At 44.5% G+C, this 27,148-nt stretch overlaps 1 protein-coding gene across 1 annotated transcript in view; it reads right to left on the bottom strand.

Annotated features, from left to right (window-relative positions):
• Positions 1-525: 525 nt before the first annotated feature.
• hmcn1 (hemicentin 1) overlaps positions 526-27,148 on the bottom strand; it is a 62,405-nt gene continuing 35,782 nt past the window's right edge. The window contains exons 39-107 of the mRNA XM_037470186.2: positions 26,940-27,091; positions 26,678-26,801; positions 25,636-25,811; positions 25,354-25,450; positions 24,955-25,077; positions 24,675-24,830; positions 24,303-24,584; positions 24,026-24,193; positions 23,283-23,396; positions 23,057-23,143; positions 22,753-22,944; positions 22,484-22,657; positions 22,276-22,389; positions 21,952-22,097; positions 21,716-21,866; positions 21,309-21,506; positions 21,104-21,217; positions 20,822-21,009; positions 20,581-20,677; positions 20,236-20,397; positions 19,948-20,061; positions 19,654-19,856; positions 19,187-19,268; positions 18,968-19,099; positions 18,641-18,790; positions 18,261-18,420; positions 18,025-18,149; positions 17,750-17,933; positions 17,288-17,385; positions 16,908-17,186; positions 16,627-16,823; positions 16,280-16,361; positions 15,937-16,073; positions 15,713-15,854; positions 15,395-15,539; positions 15,095-15,222; positions 14,836-14,992; positions 14,513-14,634; positions 14,236-14,400; positions 12,213-12,320; positions 11,814-11,951; positions 11,601-11,735; positions 11,035-11,304; positions 10,453-10,643; positions 10,064-10,277; positions 9,774-9,908; positions 9,343-9,533; positions 9,046-9,127; positions 8,561-8,830; positions 8,275-8,445; positions 8,010-8,180; positions 7,677-7,847; positions 7,398-7,568; positions 7,083-7,253; positions 6,825-6,995; positions 6,595-6,741; positions 6,316-6,453; positions 6,063-6,184; positions 5,606-5,843; positions 5,372-5,434; positions 4,892-5,011; positions 4,662-4,796; positions 4,450-4,563; positions 4,228-4,353; positions 3,969-4,097; positions 2,595-2,954; positions 2,275-2,394; positions 2,059-2,185; positions 526-1,494 (exon numbers count right to left, since the gene is read on the bottom strand). Coding sequence (XP_037326083.2) covers positions 1,128-1,494; positions 2,059-2,185; positions 2,275-2,394; positions 2,595-2,954; positions 3,969-4,097; positions 4,228-4,353; positions 4,450-4,563; positions 4,662-4,796; positions 4,892-5,011; positions 5,372-5,434; positions 5,606-5,843; positions 6,063-6,184; positions 6,316-6,453; positions 6,595-6,741; positions 6,825-6,995; positions 7,083-7,253; positions 7,398-7,568; positions 7,677-7,847; positions 8,010-8,180; positions 8,275-8,445; positions 8,561-8,830; positions 9,046-9,127; positions 9,343-9,533; positions 9,774-9,908; positions 10,064-10,277; positions 10,453-10,643; positions 11,035-11,304; positions 11,601-11,735; positions 11,814-11,951; positions 12,213-12,320; positions 14,236-14,400; positions 14,513-14,634; positions 14,836-14,992; positions 15,095-15,222; positions 15,395-15,539; positions 15,713-15,854; positions 15,937-16,073; positions 16,280-16,361; positions 16,627-16,823; positions 16,908-17,186; positions 17,288-17,385; positions 17,750-17,933; positions 18,025-18,149; positions 18,261-18,420; positions 18,641-18,790; positions 18,968-19,099; positions 19,187-19,268; positions 19,654-19,856; positions 19,948-20,061; positions 20,236-20,397; positions 20,581-20,677; positions 20,822-21,009; positions 21,104-21,217; positions 21,309-21,506; positions 21,716-21,866; positions 21,952-22,097; positions 22,276-22,389; positions 22,484-22,657; positions 22,753-22,944; positions 23,057-23,143; positions 23,283-23,396; positions 24,026-24,193; positions 24,303-24,584; positions 24,675-24,830; positions 24,955-25,077; positions 25,354-25,450; positions 25,636-25,811; positions 26,678-26,801; positions 26,940-27,091 — 10,883 coding nt within the window. The 3' untranslated portion in view covers positions 526-1,127. The remainder of the gene's footprint in view (positions 1,495-2,058; positions 2,186-2,274; positions 2,395-2,594; positions 2,955-3,968; positions 4,098-4,227; positions 4,354-4,449; positions 4,564-4,661; positions 4,797-4,891; positions 5,012-5,371; positions 5,435-5,605; positions 5,844-6,062; positions 6,185-6,315; positions 6,454-6,594; positions 6,742-6,824; positions 6,996-7,082; positions 7,254-7,397; positions 7,569-7,676; positions 7,848-8,009; positions 8,181-8,274; positions 8,446-8,560; positions 8,831-9,045; positions 9,128-9,342; positions 9,534-9,773; positions 9,909-10,063; positions 10,278-10,452; positions 10,644-11,034; positions 11,305-11,600; positions 11,736-11,813; positions 11,952-12,212; positions 12,321-14,235; positions 14,401-14,512; positions 14,635-14,835; positions 14,993-15,094; positions 15,223-15,394; positions 15,540-15,712; positions 15,855-15,936; positions 16,074-16,279; positions 16,362-16,626; positions 16,824-16,907; positions 17,187-17,287; positions 17,386-17,749; positions 17,934-18,024; positions 18,150-18,260; positions 18,421-18,640; positions 18,791-18,967; positions 19,100-19,186; positions 19,269-19,653; positions 19,857-19,947; positions 20,062-20,235; positions 20,398-20,580; positions 20,678-20,821; positions 21,010-21,103; positions 21,218-21,308; positions 21,507-21,715; positions 21,867-21,951; positions 22,098-22,275; positions 22,390-22,483; positions 22,658-22,752; positions 22,945-23,056; positions 23,144-23,282; positions 23,397-24,025; positions 24,194-24,302; positions 24,585-24,674; positions 24,831-24,954; positions 25,078-25,353; positions 25,451-25,635; positions 25,812-26,677; positions 26,802-26,939; positions 27,092-27,148) is intronic.

The following is a 27,148-nucleotide window of genomic DNA, read 5'->3' on the forward strand; positions in this document are numbered from 1 at the left end:
AGATGTCAGTTACCCAAAACTAAAAAAGGATTTAGGAAGAGCCACCATGTCCCTTGAGGGTTGAACCCAGATAAGGTTTAAAGTACAGAAATTTGGGGCATTTGGCATTAGTGACAGGGACGTGTAGGTTGCTCCATCTAAGATCATTCCAGTCATGTCATGGGAAAAAAGTCAAAATATGTAGGGTCAAAAAAGAAAAGATTTTTTTTAAATAATAGGTAAAAAAATTATTATTAAAAAATATATGTAAGGTCAATATATAAAAATTATTATTAAAAAATATATGTACGGTCAATATATATATATAATATAATATATATATATATATATTCAAAACGGAAGACAAAGTAAATCCTCGTCTTTGATGCTGTATTCCAGAGTTAAATGTGATAAACTATGATAACTGGAGAGTTACAGTGTAATAAGTTTGATCAATTTTATCTTTTTTTTTTTTTTACTACCGAGTAGGAAATTGTCAATACGGATCAGGGATGTTCCATGAATCAGTGCCTGAGACACGCAGTGTACTTTTCAGTGAATATTCATTTATTTCATTTTTATTACAAAAAGTGATACAATACGGACAATATGGAAATACATTATGAGAAAAAACATATGTACACGTCATGAAAATAAAATACATCTCGGCATCAACTGTTGTATATTGCTATAACTATCGATGCTATCGGTAATAATTGAAGAGAATCGGAGCAGCTACACTTTGGTCACTGAGTAAACAAAAGGGGAACTGCTCATTTCCTCCTTCAAGCGCATCCCAATAAGTTAATAATAGATGTAAATTAGAGGCTAGCTAAGATTTTACTTAGAGCTACTTTTGAGCTTGCGGTGGACACTTTGTTTTTGACGAGCTAAATCTTTTTGATCTCATGAATAAATCTGATGGGTCGGGGGAATATGACAAAATACCAAGCGTTTCACTGAACAGGTCCTGTCAAATTGATGTGAGAAATCCAGGGATTGGAGCCAGTCGACCTCCATTGGCCTGTACTACCCACTTTAAATCTACTTCCTTATGTCTTCAGGGCTGTGAGCACAGTGGCCTCTCACAATGAACACAGTCCATTCAGTTTGTTTACCGACGTTGTGTGATGTCACGTGAAGTGGTCTCAGTACGGGTAGGCAGAGACCGCGATGTAGACGATGAAGGTGGTCTGGTACTCGATGCCTCCGGCCTCGCTGTACGAGAGGGCGCGGACCTTCATGCGGTACGTGTGGGGCTCTCGCAGCGCCCGGGTGGTGAACAGCACGCCCTTCATGTTCTCGTCCCGCAGGGCGAACGGCAGCGCGACGTCCTCGTCCACCGCGAGGAACGTGGTCCTGGGGTGCATCACCCCGTCCTGCGTGTAGGCCACCAGTCTGATGAGGTCCTGGTTGGCCGCGATGCCGAAGGGGAGCGACAGCAGCTTGTACTCCAGGGCGTAAGGGCTGAGGGGACACTCCAGGTCGTTCGGGGGGCAGTTCTTTAGGCAAAACCTGGATGCAACGTAGACGGCACATGATGAAACAGATGAAACCAAAAGTGAACCCAGAATGACGAGAACTTCGGAGAATGAGAAGTGAGCTCTCAATGAACTGGATCTGGGTGTCTCGGGTCTACTTTAAAAATGCCTTTAGGCGAGAAAGGAGCCCTTTAGATTCTCAACATGTGGTTAGTTTATGGCCTCGTTTGTACCTCTAGCGTTTTTGGACTGTGGATCTGACGGTGGCCATGCCGTCCACACTGTCTTCCCATTAAATCATTCTTAAATGTTTATTTAGTTGTCTTTTGCGATACGTCCTGGGTAAAAACCATTGGCATTGGATGTATCCCTCCTTCACTTCAAGGGTTCTCTTCTACGTAGACCGCTATGTGGCCATTTCTCTTCATTAACCCGGACATTCAGAGGCAATCTCACCTACATACTGGCCCTTTAATGTTAGAAAATGATCCAAATATACACAAACTGCTGCAGATCCCAGATTGAACAAATTCTGGCTGTTTTTTCTAATGGTTCGATTCTATTTGTCTAAGCTAATTGTGTTTCTGTGAAGGTTTACCCGGTGGTTGGATCCCTCCTGTAGCTCGGTGGACAGGGCGTATCTATACATTCGTAACTTCCTCTCATGTTAAAGCACATCTGGTTGACTCCACACTGGATGTTCTGCTCCAGGCATTCGTCTACATCTGTTGATACAGCAAACAGGACCTTTTCATGACAGCGATCGTAGCATTAAATAATGGCGATGAACCAGGGAGCAGCTGGAGGTTCTCACCCTGACACGTCTTGCCGTTGGTCATGAGACGGTAACCAGCAGGACAAAGACACCTGTAGCTTCCTGGTGTGTTGATACACTCGTGCTGACAGGTATCCCTCACCTCACACTCATTGATGTCTGTGGGTTTTTGAACGCGCGTGCAAACAAAAACACACAAACAGCCACAGAAGGATGAGAGAGACAACATTAAGACAACCTTTTTTTTTTAAGCTTTCCGTTCCATATTCAGGGAAAACTCCCCAGCAGCCACCAAAGAGCCTCTACTAAAACCGCTCATCCTCTCCCTCATCTCAACCCTGTCTGTCCTACATCGTTACCTAAGCAGGAGCCCCCCCCGGACTCAAACCCCCGCTGACAAGCGAGGACGCCCTGCTGCGCGGGAGCTTCTCTGCGGCTCCGGCTCCTGTTGTGCCTCCTGGAGGTGACTGTGTAGCTGTGGTAGCTCTGAGAGGCCAAGTTGTGGTACAGTCGCTGGTATGAGCTGCGCTCAGGAGAGGGTTCGGACGCTCGGTAGCCAAAGGAGTGACTTTCATAGCTGGGCAGACGCTCCAGACCAGCACATGATTTGCCATCCCCCAGCAGGTGGCGTCCCGGCGGGCACGTGCACTTGAAGCTGCCTGGCGTGTTGATGCAGCGGTGGGCACAGGGCTGTTGAAGCCGCTCACACTCATTTATGTCTGCCCTCAGCGTGAAGAAAGGCCAGCAGCAGGAAAAGACGGGGTGACAGAAAGGATTTTTAGGAGGAGGAAAGAACAAACGAGGTGGTGTGGGCCATGAAGAAAGAGGAAGGAGATGAAAATTAGGGGGGAAAAGGGTATATGTCAATTACCCCTCTGCACAACAATACATGTCCATGTCCCCAAGACGGAAATGTATTGAGGCAATAAAAACATTTTCCTAATTTGAATGAGAGACATATCTCTTCTCACATCAAATAAAAGTACTGCTTTTAAGGTGATACATTCAAATTCCAATTTAAATCTAGTTAACCTTTTATCTGAGGAAATCCTATCAATTACAATTCACATTTGATATTAGGTGCAAAATCCAATTCATGCAAGGGGAATATTTCACAAAGACAGGCATTGGTGTACAATGTTAATGATGTCACAGGGGGAGCAGTGAATGTATGTCATTACAAAGCAACTCCAGGAAATAGCCAGATCCAAACATAGAGGTAAAAGTCAGGAATGAAGAGTGTGAAACAAACAGTGACAGACGGAGCTGTGAGGTTATAGTGCCGTTTGTTTTCATGGTTCCGTTGCAGAGGGACACATTTATTTTGGGTTCTCTTCTTCTGCACTCCTGACCTGACCCTTTCTCTTGCTCCTACTCAACAGTGTAGGAAGGTAGACGTAGCATCAAAGTAGTGCTGATACCATGCACTCAAGCTTAGAGCGGTCTTTAACGTTATCGTTTAGTCAGCGGTTTCCACCAGAGCTTTTCAGAGATGCAAGCAAGCAGTGGCAGAATATCATGAGCTATGTTGCAAATAGAAACAGAGACGTGTGCTGGTAGATGCAGAAAAGCTGATAGGGAGCGCAGCGGAATTTTATTTCAGTCATCATTGCAACATCCTGCATTCTTTGGAAAATGTACTACTCAACAGCAACGTATCACCTGCCTGAATACCGAGAATTCAACATTGGATTTACGTATCATTTTATACTGAGATGAATGGATGCACGTACCGATGCAGGGCCGTCCCACTCCCTGAGATCTGTGGCCACGTGGACAGGTGCAGTGATAGCTGCCTCTGGTGTTCTCACAGATCTGATTGTATCGGCACTGATGGGTTCCATCTCTGCACTCATCCATGTCTACGGCACAAAGGTTACACAAGTACATCTTGTTACAAGACTAAAAGCTTTACCAGTCTGTACCAAATATTCTACTTCAGCGAATGCTCCCGGGCTTAAACGATGAATTACAAATTATGTGAATACTCACCTTCACATGTTCCATTGGCACCTTTAGTCATACCAGTGGGGCACAGGTCAATACAGGTGTAACCACCCCGTGTGTTTTTACACTGCTGATCTGATCGACAAACCCTTTGTCTGCACTCGTTTATATCTGGGGTGTTGTGAGAAAAAAAACGCAAAAATAGTAACTAGTAACCCTTCCTTATGAATAGTATAGATAAAGCATTACATGGCGAGGCCTCATCACCTATACAGCGTCGGTTCCTGATTTGAAAGCCTGGCTCGCAGGCGCATCGGTAGCTGCCAATAGTGTTCAGGCAGTGTTGATTGCACGGATTGGACTCCTGGCACTCATTCACATCTAAGCAACAAAGAGGACAGTTATTTAAAAAAAAAAAAAGGTTCACATCAGCAACGCTCACAATAACTCCTCAGTCTGGATCAACAAAGCCGATGTACCCGAGCAGCTGAGACCGTCAGCTGTTCTCCTGAAGCCGCGGCCGCAGCGCACGATGCATCGGTAGGAGCCAATAGTGTTCTCACAGTCCTGTCCGTCATGGCACACGTCCCCACCCAGCGAACACTCGTCAATATCTACGAGAGGTAAGAGCATCTTATGAACCTTGACCTGTGTGTGTGTGTGTGTGCTGGTAATGCTGAGAGCTCTGGTTAAAAAGGGACTGGTGTACCCTGACATGTCCTGCCGTCGGCTGAGATGGTGAGGCCTCGGGGACAAGAGCAGTAGTAGGTTCCCATGGCGTTGTGGCAGGCGTGGGAACAGGGGTTCCTCATCTCACACTCGTTCTCATCTGTGGCACATAAATGAAACATTAACAGCAATATGGCAACAACGGGAAAGGTTTTAGGAATGCGTTGAGAAATTGGAGATGCTTTGGTTGAACGGTCCATGTGGAGAGAAAAAGAGACGCAAACCCAGCGGCTACAGTCTGACGACCGTTTAGAGATTCATGGGTTTGGAATTTGGTTTCCATTTGTCAAAGTCCGGTCGTACGTGTTGTCTCAACTCCTGTCTTGAATCTCATGTTGTTGTTGTTGTAAACAATGAGCTGCTACACTAGAGCCACAGAAGTATGGCCCCTTGCCTCTAGATCCTTGTCTGTTGTTAGACCAACAGCCTTAGATTGGGGAACTGCATTAATAAACGTTACCTGCACAGTAGGGCCCTGCCGACACCAGAGTAAACCCCTGAGGACACTGGTTACTGCGATCTCCTGAAGAAAAAAGAACATTTAATCATCAAATTAACATTACAACTGAAACAAAAAAATATAGAAAAAAGAGGTTGACAAAGGAAAAATACATAGCCCAATGTTAATTGGGCAGCCTTGTTGAATCTCTCTCTCACCCACTGCCATTTCCTAGTCATTTCCAGGTATTCTCACCTTTGGTGATGCTGGCTTGGATGCTGTACTCCAACATCTCCTCCAGGGGGAAGTACTGAGCACTGATGGCCGTGGCATGCAGCGTCTCTACGAGGTAGGGCATCTTGCCCTTGGATAGGTCGTAGGAGATGGTGTGGTTCCAGGAGTAGGGCACACTCTCTCTGTCGATGCTGAACATGCGGGTGGACATAGCGTACAGCTGGCCCGGGCCCGTCTGTATGTAATCCTCAGAGTAGTCCTGAGTCGGGTCAAGTGATGTGATGTAAGGCAGTGTTTGAATATGTTAGAGCTAAGTTCCACACCATATGGCACCAGCAGCGATGTAATGGATATGCTATTTGTAATAAACTAGATAAAATACTGTATTTGTTAAGCTCATATTTGGTCTTACACAAGCTGCTATTCATGACTAAATAAGAAATATTACCATCTATAAGCCACAATCTTTTTTTTTTACCTTGATGCGTATGTCAGCATGTGAGGGCAGCTGCAGGATGTACCCATTGACCACAATGTCCAGCAACAACGCTCCATCTGAGTCCAGGCCTCTTGCAATGTGAGTCATCCTCAGGATCTCACCTACCAAGATGACCCAACATGCTCAGTTTCACACTACAAGCATTGTTCACATGCAAAACCATGTGTCAAACATTGTCACAATTTCATTAAACAGCAATAAAACAGGCCCCTAAATAACTGTCAATTCTTACCTGTGGCAAACTCCACTTGCGTCTCTCGTCGGAAGACGCTTCCCGTAAGCGTGTTGCCGTTGACCGCCTCCCCGACCTCCTGTGCAGTGGTCCAGTAGATGGGGTTCAGGATTGAGATGAGCTTTCGCATTGCGGGACCTTAAAATCAACAAAAGCTGATTTAATTTATAATGGGATTTCTGTTCAAGAGATCAACGTAGGTGCATGTAGGTTTAATTTGGTGCACTTTTAGATATTATAGATGTTTGAATAAAAATATACCATAATAGGGAAACTGACCTAATGTCCTTGGTACATTAGTGATAGTAGCCTTGATGATTCTGCCCCCAGACTTGCTGTCTGAAATGGTGGCATTAAGGATGGCTATGCCAAACTCAATGTCGTTGATATTTCCTATGATGCTCCCTCGGGCCTTCTGGGCTCCACCTGAGAAAAAAAAAAGGCATTCACAAATTGTGCAACACTAAATCACAAAAAATGTACAACTTGGATTTAAAAAAATGCCTCACCTGGGCAGGAGTGACTGTTACACCTGGACAGCTGAGAGGAGTCTCCTGCACACGGGCGACCCGCGTTGTCGGGAGACGGACTATTACAGAGACGTACACGTGTCCTCTCTCCACCGCCACAGGAAGCGGAGCATTCTCCCCACTGCTGCCATAAGCCCCAGTTACCATTAACTGAAACAATACAGCCAGTATACAATAAGAACATACATTAACACATAAAGCACCAAAAAGCAGTTAACCCCAAACATGCCGACTCACCAGGACAGTTGGCTGTGCCGCATCTCTGTATCTGTGTATCTGCACCTGCACATGCCCTTCCGCCATTGGCAGGTCTGGGGTTGTCACATGTCCTGTAACGCCTCATCTGACCCCCATTACACGTCCTGCTGCAGCTGCCCCAGCTGCTCCATGCGCCCCAGTTACCACTGACTGACGTCACGAAATCCAAATGTCAAAGGCAGAAAAGGGATAAGCCAAAAGAGAAGATATGTTACTAAAAAGATTAGCATATATATCAGGGAAATATACTAGTTAGAGTGAAATAAATGAGCAATAAAAGGTAATATGACTTACCTGGGCAGAGGTCACTATTACAGAAGTCAATAGTCACATCGTTGCCTTCGCACGCCCTCCCCCCATGCTGAGGGGCAGGGCTGGCGCAGAGACGAGTCTTCTGTCTTGTCCCGCCTCCGCATGAAACACTGCAGGCTCCCCAGCTAACCCAGGACGACCACTTCCCATCCACTGGACAGCACAGGAAAAAAGGAAGATCCATTACTTATACTGAAATACTCATTTTACACCCTTTTAGTGGAGAAAAGAACGTCTTTAAGCACATTCCTGCGCCCTCACCAGCACAAGGTCTCTCTTTGCACACTTGTGTTTGGGTGTCTGTGCTCTCACACTGCGGACCATCGAATGCTGGAGGAGGGCTGTTGCACAGCCGGAGGCGGGACTGCACACCCTTACCACAGGTCTCACTGCATGGGCTCCATGGTAGCCAAGAGCCCCAGTTACCCGCCACTGCAGGAATACAAACCGATATATATGGAGTCGATATATATACACAGGGCGCCAGTCGTGTATATTTATAGCCAATGGTGAAAAGTAAACACATTTCCTCAAGTAATGTACTAATGCATGCGAATTTCCATTTGACGCAGGGCATCACCATTGGTCACTCACCAGGACAAGGTCGGACACTGCACATAAGGACCTCCACTGGCCTTCCCTCACAGGGTTTGCCTCCATGCTGAGCTGGAGGGTTACTGCAGGTCCGTACCCGGGTTCTGTTGCCCTGACCACAGGTACGAGAACATTCCTCCCAGCGAGACCACTCAGACCAGCTACCATCGACTGTAGAGGGGCAGATGTAAATACGTGGTTTCCACAAGTGCCCCTTGGATAGTCTTCTGTACGAGTAATGACAGATTCATTGGATCCCTCTCACCTGGACAGGGCTTTCCCTGACAACTATGCGTTTCAGTGTCCAATTCTGCACAGTGATGCCCCCCATTGGCAGGTAGAGGATTGTTACACTGTCTCAGCCTTTTTTGGGAACCGAAACCACAGGAAACGCTGCAAGGACCCCACTCTGACCACTCTGAGTAGCCCCCATGGACTGGAAGACAAATAACTGAACGTTAACATGACACGTCTTCTATCCATTTGGTCAGTTTGGACGACTCAAAAACACAGCACAACAATAACAACCCCCCCGGCATTGTCCCGCCCACCTCGCACAGTGAGAGAGCCCCTGACCAGCACCGATCCCAGCAAGTTTCTGGCCACACACTCATATTCAGCTGTGTCCTCCTTCTGGGCACTGCTGATCCTCAGGGAACTGTTGGACAAAGTGGAGAAGCGGCCGTCGCTTAGCAGGAGTCTGCCCTGGTGGGACCACTCTATCTCGGGGAGAGGCTCCCCCTCCGCCTGACAGTTGAGCACCGCTGTGGTGCCAGCGTCCACCACCGTCTCCACGGGCTCCACCACAATGATTGGCGCCCCTGAAAGAGAGGGAGGATCTATTTGATCTAACCTTTAAAGGGGAATTCCATTGATTTCATCCATTTAAAACAGTTTGTAAGAATATAAAGAAATGACAGTGTGAAGTTGCAATACAAAATCACTGGAGCACTGCATACATTTTTGCATTCAGTGCATGTCACAAATGCAAGGCGTTATGCTAAATAGAATAGATATAGAGAAGATAGACACTTACTCTGCAAGGTAAGTGTAACGCTTGTTTCCACCACTCCAGCATCATTTGTTGCCACACACACATAGTTGCCTGCATCTTCACTCTGTATCAAAGTTATTGAAAGCACTGTTTACTGTGATCACAAATAGGTTTTAAAACATGTATTTGTATATATGTATATATATATATATGTTTATTTTGTAGATATGTTTTCTGAAAATTGGAGAAACTGTTAAATGTTGGACTACTGAGACTTTTTGCCAACTATATTTACTAACAATTACACATAAGAGAGCTCCGTCTCATGCATTTTCTTACCACAGTGCCATAGATGGCCAGAGACCCGTTGTCCAGCTGACGAATGCGGTTGCTGATCTGGATGTTTATTCCACTTTTGCTCCACCGGATGGTGGGCGGAGGATCTCCCCGAACCTCACAGTTAAGGACGGAATTACCCCCCAAAGGTTCAATACGGTTGGAGTGAAGGTCCCCATCAATGATTGGAGGCTCTGGAGAAAGACATTATGGAAAGACCCCTTGATTAGGATTGAGTTACATAGTGCCTCTTTACTTTAAATCCATATCTACATTTCTAAGCAGCATACATCTGATCCAAAGCTATTGGGACATTTTTAAGTGTTAATGTACAATTATTGTTGATTATTTCTCATATAACAAATATATTAGTACAGCTGTGTTTTACTATATACACTTGTGCATGATCTGTTCGTTCTTTTTTGATGTTTAACCTTTGACATAGACGAAGCCCAGTGACTTGATGGTTCCGACACTGTTTTCTGCCACACAGCTGTAGGAGCCAGAGTCGTCTTTGGTCACTCGGTCTATCACCAGCTCACTGTGGCCGAGCATGTGGTCGTAGTGTACTAAAGCATTACAAAAAGGCAGATAGAAACAATAGGAAGAATACAGTTATGCGTCTTTATCATAACATATTACATACAATCCAGCTACATGAAAAGCCATAGCTGTGATGAAGTGCTAAAGCACTTTTCTTGTCAATGGGAGTCTTGCTACACACCTGGAATGATGTTGTTGTTGAAGGCCCACGTGATTCTGGGTGGAGGGACGCCATTAACGCCACAAGCCAGCAGGAGGCGCTCTCCCTTGTTGAGAGCCACGTCCACCAGCAGCTCGGTGAAGACGGGGTGAGTGTGTACGGACAGGGTTGTCGTCCGACTGTCCTGTCCAACTGCATTTGTGGCAACACAGGTGTAACTGCCGACATCGTCGGGCTGGTGCAGAGGGATGGGAGGATGAGGTGAGCGGGAACATGCAGACAACAACCTTGTAAGGCATGTCCTGCGTCTATTTGATGCAAGTCAAGCCATTTAAGCCCCCTAAGCTGAATTAAACACAAGCTACTTACAGACATAAACAAATATTTGTAGATAATTTGATGTTTTTTACCTGAGCCATGTCTATTACCAGCTCTCCAGAGGGCAGGATTGTGTACTCCCCCGTGCTTTCACTCAGAGGTTTACCATCCTTCTCCCAGGCCAGGCTGGGCTGAGGGACGCCCTCTGCCAAACACACCAGCTGAGCCTGAGCGTTTTCCACCACCGCTACCTGCTGCTCACCAGCTCGAATGGAAGGTGGGACTGCAAAGAAGACAAGAGCACACTCAGACATTCTAGTGAAGGTTTTATACAATACAAGGACCAGAAGGGAAGCCACGTTTGCCCCCTCACATTTGATATTTTAAGGCATTTAAATCAAAGGCTTCATTTTCAAAACCTCAAAAAGTGTTCATTGAGTAAAGTGAAACTAAAACCAAATGCACTTAAAGCAGTACATGGATCTTTGCGATGGGAACTGGCTTTTAAGTGTGTATGTAAAATGTGGATTCAAAATATTTGATGGAAAACATGTATTACACTCAGTTTCATAATGTATAGATGTTGAAGGTCATACTTATCTCATGTAAAAAAGACACAAAAAACAAAGGATAACCACAACATCATTTTTACACAATATTTGTGTTACACTTACTCTGCACAGTGAGGCTCATCTCGTGGCTGACTGTGCCCGCTGCGTTGGCAGCGATGCAAGTGTATCGGCCAGTATCGCTTGGTCGGACGAAGGCGATCTGCAGTGATCCTGAGTTGAGGACCCTCTGGCGAATAGATTCACTCACTGGCTGCCCGTCTTTATGCCACGAGACCGTGGGGGGGGGGGAGCCGTCAGACTGGCAGTGTAGCGTCACAGAGGAGTCCACGGGGGCCAGATACTTTTGAGTCACTGAGCTGATTGCTGGAGGGACTGTACATACAATAATGATTTAGTGGGATGACAATAATAAACCAAAGAAATCAACAAAAACGCAATTTTGAATATGAATCTAGATGATGGAGGTAGGAATTAAAGTTGTTGACATTGCAGCTTAAATTTCAACTTTTATTTTTCAAAAGTAGAATTTCATGCAGCGTTTTTGTATCAGGACACATGATAACTAACAGCTGTTCTTCTCACATACCTGTACACAACTGCTGAGTCTTAAATAATACCAATACCATGCCCTGTCAATCAAGTTGCTTTTAGCTGAGTAAGTGCCCTACCTTGTACTCTGAGTTTGGTCTTGGCCAGCGCAGTCCCCGCAGGGTTCTGAGCCACGCATATATATGTCCCAGAGTCCGACACAGAGGCCTTATTGATCTGAAGACCTCCATTCGGCAGCACTCCGAAATGTCCACCTGACATGAAGGAAGAGACTGATGATGTTATGACTGATTACCTATGAGGCCTGACCCACACACAGAAACATCCATTACCTGTTGTGGGTATGTTGATGCCCTCCTTCTGCCAGGTGATGGTGGGCCTTGGCGAGCCTGTGGCCCTGCAGGGTAGAGCGATGGGGTTATTGAGGATCACATCCAGGGTGGAGGGATGGGACTGGATCACTGGGAGTTCTGAGGAGAGGGATGGCAAAAGTTCATAAAAGATTTGAAAGATTTTAAGAAAAAAAAAAAAACACAGTGTTTAAGTAAACCCAAATGAGCAATAAAGAAGTTAATGCCTTATAAAATACACTATTACTGAGTATCAATAATTACATCATTTGAAAAGTATGATGTATGTATGAAAAGCAGTTTGGTTCCGTGATTCTTTTTGGATTGTTTGTGCAACGCAAGCTCTCTCCTGAAAAAAAATGGTCTTCATGATGGTCTTACCCTGCACTGTGAGCTGCACGTGGCGGTGGGTGGAGCCTGCAGCATTCTTGGCCGTGCAGGAGTAGTGTCCTGCATGACTGAGCTGAGCTGAAGGGATGTCTACTGGGCCTGAGCACAGAACATAACCCGCCAAATCATTCAAACTGATGCCCTTAAGAAAGTAACCTCACACAGTAATAACTTGGTACAATCTCTGTTGGTGTGTTGGATGACTCACAGTTGTAGCTGATCTTTAAATATAGCAGAACCAGTGGATAAAATGACTTCTTCAAAGACGTTTGTGATTAACATATTTTGCTGGCAATGCAAGTACTTTGTCAGTTATTCTATTTACCCTGTACATGCTTCCTTTGGGCGACGTTATCAGAAAACACCGCATAAACTTCCATTGTTATGCAGACGATACTCAACTGTATCTATCGATCAAGCCAGAAGACACCAACCAACTTGTTAGACTTCAGGACTGTCTTGGAGACATCAAAACCTGGATGACCTGCAACTTCCTGATGTTAAACTCGGAAAAAACGGAAGTTATCATGATAGGCCCAGAGCGCCTTCGAAGTCAGCTGTCACGTGATACAGTCTCTATGGATGGAATTGCTCTGGTATCCAACAGCACCGTCAGAAATCTTGGAGTTCTCTTCGACCAGGATATGTCCTTCAACTCTCATATAAAGAAGACTTCAAGGACTGCCTTTTTTCATCTACGGAATATATCAAAAATCAGGAACTTCCTGTCTCAAAGTGATGCAGAAAAACTAGTTCATGCATTTGTTACTTCTAGACTGGATTACTGTAATTCTTTGTTATCAGGCTGCTCTTGTAAATCGCTTAAACCTCTCCAACTGATTCAGAATGCTGCAGCACGTGTATTAACAAGAACTAAGAAATGGGATCATATAACTCCTGTATTAACTTCTCTGCACTGGCTTCCTGTTAAATCAAGAATAGAATTTAAGGTACTTCTCCTCACCTACAAGGCACTTGCTGGTGAGGCACCGTCTTATCTTAAAGAGCTTGTTACACCGTATTGTCCTACAAGGCATCTACGCTCCATAGATGCTGGGCTACTTGTGGTTCCTAGAGTTTTAAAAAGTAGGATGGGGGCCAGAGCCTTCAGTTATCAAGCTCCTCTTTTGTGGAACCAGCTTCCACTTTCAGTCCGGGGGGCAGACTCGGTCAGTTCATTTAAGATAAAGCTTAAAACGTTCCTCTTTGATATTGCTTATAGTTAGGGCTGGCTCAGGTTAGCCTGGACCAGCCCTTAGTTAGGCTGCTCTAGGCTTAGACTGCCGGGGGACTTCTTAGGACACACCGAGCCCCTCTCTCACTCTCACTCTCTCCTCCCACAATCATCCATGCTTTATTAATGTACATCACTAATTAAGCTTCTTTCCGGGAGTTTTTTGTGCTTTCTCGCCTAGCAGGTCTCCGTGGATCATAGTTTCGTGCGGACCCCGGTTCTGACTCCTGGCTCATGGCTCTGCTGACACCTGCTGCTGCCATCATCATTACTTTAAATATGATTCATATTACTGTCATCAAAAACCAACATCTTTCTGCTCTCCCTCCCCACAGAAGCCTCTGTGGATGGTGGTTCGATCTGATGGAGGTTGTCCCTGCAGTGGTCCTGCCGTACACCTCTTCTGCTACTTGCAATTACTTGTATCATTTCAGTTAGAGAAATTGAATGTATTGTACATCTTTTACATTGTTGATTCTGTACACATGACATCCATTGCAGTCTGTCCATCCCGGGAGAGGGATCCCTCCTCTGACGTTCTCCCTAAGGTTTCTTCCCTTTTTTCCCCATTGAAGGGTTTTTTTCATATTTTGGGGAGTTTTTCCTGTGCCGATGTGAGGGTTTCGGGACAGAGGATGTTGCATGTGTACAGACTGTAAAGCCCTCTGAGGCAAATTTGTAATTTGCGATTTTGGGCTATACAAAATAAAATGAATTGAATTGAATTAAATTCATAGCCAATAAAAGTTGAGTACTATTTACATTAATCTGGCTTCTGACCTGTGGGCAGGATGCTGTAGCCCTGTCCCTCTTTGTTAAGCGTCATGCCATCTTTAGTCCAGTGTATTGTGGGCACTGGGACACCAGATGCAGTGCATGCGATGACCACTGGGGACAGCCTGGTTACAACGAGCTCAGCTGGTTCATCTGCTATAGACGGAGGAACTAGAAGGACATTCATTGAAACGTGAAACAAATGTTAAACAGATATGAAAAAAGCCATATGAATTAAACCAAATCATGATGAGATTTCAATGAACATGCTGAAGTTATTCACCGTGGACAGTGAGGTTGATGGATCTGGAGTCTTCCCCTGCATCATTAGAGACCACACATTCATACACTGCTGTGTCCTCCACTGTTGGCGCTATAACTATTAGGGAGCCTGATGATAGTAATCTGGAAATAATGAAAAAGTTCAAATCTGAGCGCAGTGGCACCATAAAGTAGACACTATAAAAAGATGGATCAATTTTGAAACTCAAGACATAAAGCTAGAAATGCAATTGAATTGAATCATAAACGCTCCAGTTTTGTATTTGTCAATCTTAACTATTGAATCAGAAACTGGAGAGTGAGGGTGAGAAAACCTGGATTAACCTGTACAAATTCTGGTTCTGGTCTGTGTTGATGGCTCGCCCGTTTTTCATCCAGCTGACGGTGGGTTTGGGGATGCCGGTGGCCTCGCAGGACAGGGTGGTCTGTACGTTGACCGTAACCGTCACATCGGTGCGGCTGTCAGCGATGAAAGGAGGGACTGAACGACAAGGACAGACAATAGTAAAATAACTCTGTGGGTTATCGAGTCCGTTTGAAGGTACTCGTGAGTTTTGTTTTGGTGCACATATTTAGCACCCACCATACACTTGCAGATCCACCCTCTTGCGTTGTGTGCCGGCCTGGTTTGTTGCCATACACAGGTAACGTCCGGTGTCCGTCACCTGAGCAGAGTGGATGCGTAATGACCCGTCCTCTGCGAATGTGTACCTGCAAAAAGATGCCAATAACTGAGTTGTGCAAGAACATTATAATGATAAACATCTGCTTTCAAGGTTGTTGGAACTATGACACTTTTAGTATATAATATTCAAACAGAACTGCATCGGCAACGTATGATGAAAAAAGTACTAATTTGAGTTTGCAGGACGTGTGGCTTTACCCGGGGATGTTTCCCGCCAATATGGCACCATGTTTCCTCCATGTGACGCGTGGCGGTGGTACGCCACTTACGATGCACTCGAGCACTACTGGCTGGTTTATGTGCACTGACACTGTTGGGGAGCCTTCCTCGATAATTGGGGCCACTGAAGGTACAGGTGGCAGACAGATATCTGTTGACTCGTTTGTAGCTGGGCATTTAGGTGTGCATTTTATTTCCAGAAGGAAATATAAATAAAAAATATCCTTCTCAGCTCTTAGAAAGGATGTACATTATCTCTAAATGTTCATTATTTGTAGAGAAAATATGTTACTGTACCATTTACAGCCAGGTTAAACTGTCGCGTGGTCGTGCCAGCAATGTTGCTGGCCACACAGGTATAGTTAGCTCTGTCGCTGAGCTCGGCCACGTTGATCTGCAAGTAGCGGCCCCCAGATAGAATACGCACACGGGAAGAGGCCTACAAAAAGAAGGTCATGTGTGAACGCATTTCATCAAAACAAATGGCATCGTGTGGATTTTTTGTTTATTTTCTTTCTGACCTGCAACTGCTGGCCGTCTTTGAGCCAGGTCAGAGTTGGAGGCGGAATAGCATCTGACTTGCACTCCAGAGTCACCTGTCTGTTCCGGAGCACTGACACATCCTGAGGTGTGCTCTCCCCAGCAATGTTAGGGGGAACTGTGACAGAAAGAATTTCATAGTCTCCTGTAACTTAATACGAGCATGACAGAAAAAATATTATTGAATTGTACGAAATGAACCCATATTTCATTTGCGAGGTAAAGATTAAATGACTGTATTGTCCTTTTTTTCATACTATATGTAGTATGTATACTATATTTCCTTCACGTCAGAGTTGGTTCCTGAACATCTGCGTTACTCACCATGCACTCGCACGAGGAACTCCTTGTCATCGTCTCCTGCCGGGCTGTTGGCCAGGCAGCTGTATCTGCCTGCGTTCTCCAACTGAGTACAAGAGAACAACAGTGTGCAATCTGAAGGTACACATTAAAATGAGAGAGCTGTTGTACAAAGAAACAGTAATTAAAAAAATCGTTAAAATGGATGAAAGAACAACTTTGTTGCCAGTGAGGATGTCAATGATTAACACAAGGCGAGTATGTAACCCTATGTCTATAAAATAACTTGTGGGTTATGACCCCAGACTATAGATAGATCATATAGATAGGAGAAATATACATTTAGTATGTAATGGTCCCATGTCACTTACCTGGGCTGAGGCCACATGGAGCACTTCCCCCCCCCGCAGAAGGCTCACACTGTCCGTCTGTGGGAGCGGGCGTCCATCTTTCAGCCAGGTCAGAAAGGGCGTTGGGATACCGGATACCTCACACTCAAGCTCCAGCACATTATTAACCACAACCGTTACTTCTGCTGGAGCACCGGACCCCTTGATGTGGGGAGGGTCTGAATAGGAAAACATAAACCAAACCGTTTTCATTGCCTCATCCAGTAATCTCAGGCGGGGCTGGAGATTACGTTTTTACTCACCCAGAACTTTCAAGCCGAAGTGGCGACTAGCTTGGCCGGCGCTATTGTTAGCCACACACGTGTAGCGCCCCGTATCGTTGACCTGGGCCAGGATGATTTGCAGAGAGGTATTCAAATTTAGAAAGTGTAGGTGGGGGTCAGGGATTAGAGTTAGCCCGTCTTTAAACCACGACAAAGACGGGGTCGGGGTCCCATCAGCGACACACAGCAGAGAGGCCGAGTTTCCTTTGACTACAGTCACATCCTCTGTGCTGCCTGCTCCATCCAGGCCAGGAGGCACTTAGGGAATACCAAAATATACAGTTCATCACCATGTATTGTTGACCTTGTTATCCCTAGAATTTGTTTTTTTTTCAAGCTCTGAATGTTTTCTGACTCACCGTGCACCTGCAGGTTAAATTGTCGGTTGTCCACCCCTGCTCTGTTTGACGCAATGCAGGTGTAGGTGCCACTGTCGGACACCTGACTTCGTGAAATCCTTACAGATTAGAAAGGTACATGTTGTTAAATTTGAACTCTCGCTAAAGGTGTAGAATAAACAGAAAATCTTTTGTACACCAAATTAACAGTAGAAAATCTGTTTAAGCAGGTTTTAAAAAATATAATTAATTCAAGAAAACCATATTTGCAAGTGAAAACATAATTTTTTTTCAATGGAACTTATACCGTTTGCACTGGTAACTTATTCTTATCCTAATATTACACACTGCTTTGCAATAATTTAAAGTTATGTTAAGGAAAATATTGACCGGCATCTTCCTACACGTACATTGCGTAACATGTTGTGACTTGTGCAGCAACCTGTGATACAAACTCATCTGTAGCCCTGTCCACTGACCTACCGGAGCACCTGTCCAGCAGAAAGAAGCCGTATGTGGGAGGACACTGGCAGAGGCAGGCCATTTCTCAGCCAGTTGAGCTGGGGTGGTGGAGACCCAGTAGCAACACACTCAATGTTGACAGAACTGTCCAAAACGGTGGTCAAGTGGGCAACTGTCTCGCTGTTGCCGTCTATCACGGGAGGCACTGACAATGTAAATATGAAGCCATGTCAGTGACATAAATATGAACAATCTCCCTCAGTATAAGTATAAGTAGTAAAATCCATCAGACTTACCATACACATTCAGATTGAATATCCTGTCTTCCTGTCCTGCAGTGTTTGTGGCCACACAGGTGAACTTGCCACTATCAGTGATGCGAGCTCCAGTCACAGTGAGTGTACTGCCATCTGGACTGATTCTGCACAAAAAGGACAACTTCACATGAGCACTTACATCATTACAACATCATTTACCACTGCTGATTGGCCTGCTGTGAAATCCCCTAAATTTCCTTCTATCTCGTTATTACCTGAGCCCCTCGTCCCTCGTGCTGTTGAGGACGTCCCCATCTTTCAACCACTGGATGGTTGGAGTTGGAGTCCCCAGGGCTCGACAGTCCAGCTGGATGCTTTCATTTAGCACAACGGCCATTTCCCCGGGCTTGTCTGATCGAGAGATACTGGGAGGGACTGAGAGAGAAATACTGGCTTTAGCACTATCCTATGAATACCATAAGATAGAACAGAGTGGTAAATGGGTTGTTTGAATGGAAATATTTAAACTTAACAGCACACAGTTCAATTCAGACAAGAGACAAGACAATCATTTGCATTTCTTTTATTTCGAACTGGCTTCTAAAAAAGTGCTAGAAGGTATTTATAGTAACCGAGTGTTTGCTTGTGAATATACCTTGTATGGTGAGGCGGTAGCTCTTGTGTGCCTTGCCCTCCAGGTTGGAAGCCAAACATGTGTATGTGCCGCTGTCAGAAAGCTGTGACCGCGCAATCTGCAGCTTGCTTCCTCCTGAGAAGATGTGCATCTCCAGCGACTCCGAGTACTCTAGAGAAATATAAAGTTTATTTAAACCAAATAACAACCAAGAACCAAGTCATGTAAGGTTCTTTCATGTGTAAAAATGTGGAGATACAGGTTGATTTAAATCTAAGATTCAGTTTAATAATGGATATCTTTCCTAGACATTAACAAAATAAAAACATTTATTTGGTGGTTGGACACCTATGGGTCGGCCATCCTTTAACCATGTGAGGCTTGGAGGAGGGATTCCAGCAGCATCACAGGCAAAGGTGATTGGGTTACTGATGGTTTCCACAACACTCTCTTCGGCTGGCCCGTCGATACTGGGAGATACTGAAGAGAGATTTGTAATATATTGTAAGTGTTAAATATAGTTTATAGGACGTTTCTGAATAAATAAATATATATATCATAAGATACCATGAATATTCAAGTGAAAGTTCTTGTCGACTTGTCCTGCAACATTTGTGGCCTTGCAAACATATTGTCCAGTATCAGACACCTGAAGAACAGAGACAAAAAAAAAACAACACCATCAAAAGTCAGTCAGTTATAGATTAAAAGTCAAATTGTGCCAGAAGCTTGAGTTTATAGAAGCAAAGCGTTCATGTTAAATTAGGTTTTGACCCGTCATCAGACAGGGGCATATTTCATTCTCAGGCTCGAACTGAAGAGCACTTTAAGCTGCATTCAAGTGCTACTCTCTTCCAATCACTTTTATGTCAGCCCTACCAGTCAAGCTGTTATCTTACCGGTTGGGTAAAAGTGTAGGAAGAAAGAAAAATTCAAGCTTTCATCAAAAAGTGTTAAAGAGAAAAGGCCCACTGTTTGACTTGAAATGTGTTAAAACAATAACAGATACAACATTGCAGCCAATCACCGCTTACCTCTGAGGCTCTGATCTCAAGCACCTGTCGTTCCACCAGGATGCGCAGGTTGGCCGATTCCGTCACCATCCTTCCGTTCTTGTACCAGGTGACGGTGGGAGGAGGTACAGCGTTGGACTCGCACTTCAGAGTTACCGGTTCACCAACGAGCACATTCAACACCACCGGGGAGTCCCCGCTTCTGTCCCGGATACTCGGAGGAACTGAGAGGCAGGAGGGGAGAGGACACGTGAACCGTCGGACTAGCATGTAAAGCCAGGCACGTGGCGTGCAGTGCACACGGGGCGGACTGACCAAAAACAGTGAGGTGGATGTTTTTGTAAGCCTCTCCGGCTGCGTTGATGGCCACGCAGCTGTACTTTCCTCCATCAGATACTTTTGCTTTCAGAATCTGTAGCGTACGACCACCTGGAGGCCCAAATGGACACAAATAGAAATGTAGAACATACGAGTGTTGGTTTTAATCCTTGTCATTGCATGCTTATATCAAAATATCTTCATTATTCCTTTAATTCCAAATGTCTTCTGTTGTCACCCAGTGCTTAATGTTCATTTTTTTTTTTTATGTCAAACTTTCCGTACCTGGCATTATGAGTGCATTGGAGTTGGCCTGAATGGAGCCCCTGTCATTTAGCCAGCTCAAGGTGGGAGGGGGGAAACCAGTAGCTTCACACGAGAGAGACACAAAGTTGTTCACCACCACAGTCACACTGTCAGGACTCACACCCATGATGGTGGGAGGCACTGGAAGGAAGAATATGAGGAACCTTTAGTGTAACAAACTACTAGTTTTTACATTAGAGTGCAGTCTTTAAGTGAAATCAGTTATTTCTACCAGAGTGAATTTAGATGCCTCATTCTTTCACAATTTGATCAAATTTAGCAGCCAAAACGAAGATGTGATTTGGCATGTCACATGCGACTCACCGTGAACATTGAGGTTAAAGGATTTCTCTGCGCTTCCAGCCACATTGTGAGCCTCACACACATAGCGCCCAGTGTCAGATATCTGAGCAGTCGACACCTGATGGTTGAGAAATATACATGTAGAATAGAGTATGAAATTATTTTTTATATCGATAAAACTACTGTTTACATACTGTGTACAGTGACTTTAACTCAGAATGAGCTATGGTATGAAACAAGACATTTGCTTCCTGGTTGTTACCTGAAGTGTTCGCCCATTGGACAGGATCCTATGTGGCCCATCACTGCTTACAGGCTGGCTGTCCTTAAACCAGGTGATCTTGGGGGCGGGGTTTCCATCCACGTGGCACTCCAGTTGGGTCGTTTTGTTGACCAGGACTGTGACCTCATCATGCAACTCACTGTTTGCTCCCCTTATGGTCGGGGGCACTGATCAAGGACAAAAATACACAATGAGAAACTGATAAAAGGACTTTCAACAACCGTTTGTAATACCAGTTCCACAAAAAAAGTTTTTACTCACATAATACTCTCACATCATACTGAAGGGAGTCTTCTCCTGCTTCATTGACAGCCACACAGGTATATTTCCCTGAGTCTTCAGCCTGGGACCTAGGAATCTGTAACACTCTCCCACCTAATAATAAAACTGTCAAGAGTTAGTGCTTATGTCTTGTATTGTCTTGCTCGCACTCTTTTGGGCTTTCACTTTTGTATATATATATCACCTGGCAATATTAGAACTTTTTCATTGGAGGTCAACAGTTTTCCATCTTTATACCAGGTGAGTGTCGGAGGGGGGACAGCGTTGGTCTCACAATACAGAGAGATGGGATTGTTCAGTATCACATCTCGAACATCCCCTCCAAAGCCCGCGGAGGATGTTGTGTCACCAACTGCACCAGGCCGGTTGAAATTAGGTGGAACTAAAGAGAGGAAAAGAAAAGGGTATAAAGGTCTTTCTTTGGAATTTTGGTTAGTAGTTGGAAACCTGATCAAGGTTATGGCTCTAGCATTTTTGCAGTTGTTTTCCCTTTTAGGTATACTACTTTATTATTAAAATTAGAATACTCAGAGCTCATAAAATGCACAAATAGTCTCAGTTAATACATTGGCATCAGTCAACCCAGTTCACCTTGTATATTTACATCAAAGTCCTTCTCATCCTCTCCAGCTATATTAGTGGCAATGCAGGTGTAGCGGCCAGTGTCTGACACCTGAGCATGCTTGATCTGAGCAATACGGCCGTTGGCTGTTATGGACACATGGTCATCAGAATGCAGGATCTGTGGTACGAAAAAGTAGTTTGGGCTTTTACAAGTTATTGTCTCTTCATCCATAATCCACCATTGAATCAAATTAGATTTCTACCTGTTCATCCTTGTACCACTGCAGGGCTGGGGTAGGAAAAGCCTGAGCTGCACACTCCAGGGTCAGTGTACTGTTGACCTTGATCTTGACCTCTTTGGGGGCCAGTCCTTCCCCTGGGATATCATTCTTATTGATCTGAGGGGGTACTGGAGTCAAGAAACGTGTTCATGATTACACTGACATGTATACAGATTTGCTTTTTGTGACGATCCTTCATCTTCATGAATTTTCCAATTGCAATTCCCAAGTGGAAGAACTGTTAAAAGTCGTAGTTAATTGTAATTGTTCAAGAAACGGCACATAAAAAGAATGCAGGATTCTCACCATACACCTTAACCTCATAGTGCTTCACTGTCTCTCCAGCCTCATTAGATGCCACACAGGTATATCTCCCTGCATCCTCTTCTTTAGCATTGAGAATCTGCAGGGTTCGCCCACCTGTGAAAGTATGGGTGACGAATGACAAAAGATGCACCATACAACTTCATTCTATTTGGTTTAACTCTAATTAAATGCACACGTGATCTCAGACCTGGAAGGACTCGGACGTGATGATTGGACTCAAAGGGAGTGCCGTCCTTTAGCCAGGTGATGAGAGCAGGAGGGTAGGATTGGACTTCACAAACCAGAGAGGTGGGGTTGCTTTGAGTTACTGTCACCTCCTCTGCAGAACCGTCAGGACCTGAACCAGTAATGGAGGGAGAAACTGACAAAAAAACAAAACAATCAAATATAGGACATGATTTAATCTCAAATAGTATGATTCCGTCTACAAATGATTTAAAAGAGTTGTGTTTGTACCCAGGACATTAAGGTTGAAGTGGCGGTTGCGATGCCCTGCACTGTTAGATGCATGGCAGCTGTACCTGCCAGTGTCTGCAACTTGGGCTCCAGAGATTTGGAGGAAGCGGCCGTAAGACGAGACTTGGTGACGTCTGTCAGGCACCAACAGCTGTCCGTCCTTCAGCCATTTAATCTCTGGTGAAGGGTTACCTGGTAGATTATGGAGGGGAAGAATACATTCATCTTTAATCTAATCTAGATTATGGAAGAATTTCATGAGCAAACCATGACATTAAGTAGAGACGTGTTGGATGCCAATTACCTGACGCCTCACATGTGAGGGTTACGTTGTCTTTCTCCATGACTTTAGTGTCGACCACAGTTCCCTCATCCACTATGCTTGGTGAAACTGTCGAATTAAACTGCAAATCAATGACATGGTTCTCACTGTCTACCAATTTATTAAAATGCTTTCACAATGAGATTACAAAGAGACTTCGTATTTAAATCTGTACATTGCCGTAATGGTATGGTCATAATATCATTACCTAGGACATCGAGGTCAAAGTTCTTCCTTTCTTCTCCAGCGCTGTTAGACACAATACACGTGTACCTCCCAGCATCCTCTGCAGCAGCGTGCATTAGCCGCAGGCTTCGCCCCCCTAGAGATTTTAACAGGCCGATTACTATTTATCTAGGGTCATCATGGAAAGTCTTTAATGGCTATGTCAGCATAAACGTGTCCCTTTTCATAAAAAGACAAACGTCTTGTGTATGTGTTAACAACCGGTTAAAAGTAAAGCCCCCCTGTTAGAACCCCGGGATCGATTACTAAACATAAGACAGCTGTTTCACAAACTAGTTTAATACGATTCATGATTATTTGCATCTGTCTTAAACATAACAACAGCCAGTTTAATTTGGAAAAACCCAATTCATCTTGTTTAATGTTTGAAAACACAATTTAAAGTAAGTAAAGCGACTATTTGTCTTTTTTCCTGAATCTCTCTCCGTTGAGTTCGGCCCAAGCTGCAATGACGAATGGGTTGCAATTGCTGGGCTTTTCTAAACCCCGCTCAACAGAAAAAGAGTTTACTCCTCTTCAATTTAAACCATCATTCATATTCTGGATGTCTGAAAACTGTCAGGTTTGGTTCAAATGGTTCAGACTCCAAATTAAGAAGGAGATTTAAAGCCTTTATAAAATGTCTGACATGAAATACAACCAAAGGCGACAGAGCTTGAAAAACGATTTCAATTTGAAAGGCCATGATGTCACAGTATAACTCACCTGATAGGACGCGCACTGCGCTGGTAGCTTTGATTGGCCGACCATCCTTCAGCCACGTGATGGCAGGAAGTGGGATGCCAGAAGCCTCGCAGCTCAGAGCAACTGGGTTCTTCAACACAACACTCACATTTTCTGGCAACTGTACCTGACCAATTATACTCGGTGGGACTGAACAAAAGTGAATGAGAGAAAAAGACAAAGAAAGCTGAAGACGTTGAAAGGGACAGAATTTACCCAAACTGAATAACACAAAATAAAAGAAAAAACGGCTTCATACCATGAACGTTGATGTCGTGCTTCCGGTCAGCCTGTCCGGCCACGTTAACAGCGATACAGGTGTAGCGTCCCGTGTCTGACACCTTAGCGCCTTTGATCTGCAGCAGCCTCCCCTCGTTGTGGATGATGGCACTCTGCTGGCCTGTGATAGGCCGTCCATCTTTCAACCATGTGATGGCTGGTCGTGGCACCCCCTCTGCAGCACATTGTAGTGTCACGTCACCTCCTTTTGTCACAGTGACGTCATCGGCGTTGCCCTCGCTGCGACTGATGGAAGGACGCACTGATGTGAGAGAAACAAGCGAGTTGGTGAACGTGCTCTGTATCTGTATATATTTGCTGCATGATGAAAGCATGTCATTTGTACACATACCGTGAACTTGCAGGCTGTACTCCTTGGAGGTGGTGCCGGCAGAGCTGGAGGCGGTGCAGGTGTACGAGGCTGTATCAGTCCTCTCTGCGCTGGAAATCTGCAGCTGGCGCCCTCCCGACAAAACCCGAAGACGTTGGTTTGGTTTGAGCTCAGAACCTGGGATGAACACAGACTACAGGTTACGGAAGATGTTCAAACATTTAACCCACATAACAGAAATGGTATATTGCTTTTTTCTGTTGTTGTCACTTTGTATATCTACACACTAAGATACACTCACCGTCCTTTCTCCAGATGAGGCTCGGAGGTGGTATGCCACTGGACTCACACACCAGAGTGATGAGACCTCCTTCAACCACAGTCAATGGAAACACCTCCTCTGAGCCGCGGATACTGGGAGAAACTGCAATAATGACAACACACCTAAAGGAGGCGCTCTTAATCAAGCTACATGCAACTCAACAATACCATGGTATAAAAGCACGCCAACCATTAAAACTCAAAATAAAACACTGAATGTATTACTAAAACCCCAGATATCCCAAACTACAATTCATCAATTACTGGCTGCAGGTCAGTTCAAACACGGGTAACTATGGAAACAGGCTCATACACTTTCATCGTGAGTTGGTTCAGCAGAATAAGAAATAATTAACGCCAACCTTTTTGTAAAACTCACCCCAGACATTGAGGTTATAGTTCTTCTCTGTTTTGCCTGCAACATTCGTGGCTTCACAGGAATACCTGCCTGAATCCTGCACCTGTGCTCTATAGACCTAACAATCACATACAAAGGCAAATCATGAAATATGGTAACAATTAACTTAAAAACTCAAAATACGTATGCCAATAATCTAGATATTTATCAGTAAAAACATAAAAAGAAAAGTGTTTTTTTTTAAACTGTTTATAGTTACAAATACGAATCTGGGTGTTTCATCATTTCTAAAGCTAGCTGTACCTTGAGCACGCTCCCATCTGCTGAGACGGTCAGACCGGGCTTCCTAAAGAGCGGGCGGCCATCTTTACGCCAAGAGAGGGTAGGGGGAGGGATTGCATCGCTCTGGCAGTGCAGCTCCACTGGACGTCCGAGCATCACCGTGACATTCGCCTCCTCTCCTTTAATGTTTGGTGGCACTGTGGCAGACATGTCAGCAAGCTGCTAATAATGTTTCTCTGACAGATTACAGCGTATCACACTAAATGAGACCGTCAATGAGGAAGGCGAAGATTCACATGTTCTTTGGGGTTTATTGACTTTAAACAAAGGTTGGCCATTTTAAATGCTGTTAACTCTTAATAATATTACCTTATAAACAAAGTGGATAATTGCTTCCTAAGAGGCAAGCTGGGTTAAGGCATCTGTTGCACTTTAAATACTAATTACATCTTGGGCATTGGCAACATCATTAAACTTGTTTGTTTGTGGTATTAACAATGAGTTTAACTTCATTAGTTTAAGCTCATGAAACCAAATCTATAAATAAATCAAATACATGCACTGAGATACATAATCACTCAGGAACAAATATATTTTTAAGTTTTATTCATCAAGCCCAACCTTTTGGGTGAATCTGGCTTGATCAAGAAAAAGACTGTTGGCCAATTTCCCTGCATTATGGTCATTGGGGAAAGACATAAACAGACCATAAGCTTGGTCCAGACACAGGAAGCTGCGGAGGAATGGTAGCAATTACTGAAAAACAAATCTGCCTTTATTTCTCTAGACACGTCTCTTTGATCATTCTAAGGGGAAGAAAGTCATGCGGATGTTTGTATTCACCATACGTATGTTAAAAAACAGACATGCAGAATAGGAACCGACATATATACGAGATACTTGTCTCCTGTTTGCTCCAGGACTTTGATCACACTTGTATGGTAACTGATCTACCACCATGCTCAGCTCAGTTCAATGGTTTATTGAAATGCTAAACTTAGTCAAATCATTCTCCTCTCCATGTATGAACACACACATATATATTTACATATAATTTACTCACCATACACTCTTAGGTCGTACTCTCGATGCTGCTCTCCTCCGGCGTTGACAGCCACGCAGGTGTACCTGCCTGTGTCGCTAACCAGTGCGCTGGCTAAAGACAGCACTCTGCCAGCAAACAACACCTGGGAGAAAGACATTGGAGAGGTCGGACACAACACACACACACACAAGCACATAAAAAAAAGAATACCATGAAAAATTGAATGAAAATGTAGACATACAGTATTGTATATTTTTCTAAATAATGCTATTTATTGCACCTGTATGCCATGCGACACGCTTGCCACAGGGCTGCCATCTTTGAGCCAAGTGAGGCTGGGCGGAGGAACGCCGGCGGCCTCACACTCTAGCCTGGCAGCTTCATTGACCACAACGGTGACTGTACCACCTCGGCTGGAGATGACTGGAGGCACTGCAAAGAAGGGAAAGGAGATTATTACATGAAAACTAGTCAGAAGAAAAGGGTTTC

The sequence above is a fragment of the Pungitius pungitius genome, chromosome 7 (assembly GCF_949316345.1).
Source record: "Pungitius pungitius chromosome 7, fPunPun2.1, whole genome shotgun sequence".
NCBI lineage: Eukaryota > Metazoa > Chordata > Actinopteri > Perciformes > Gasterosteidae > Pungitius > Pungitius pungitius.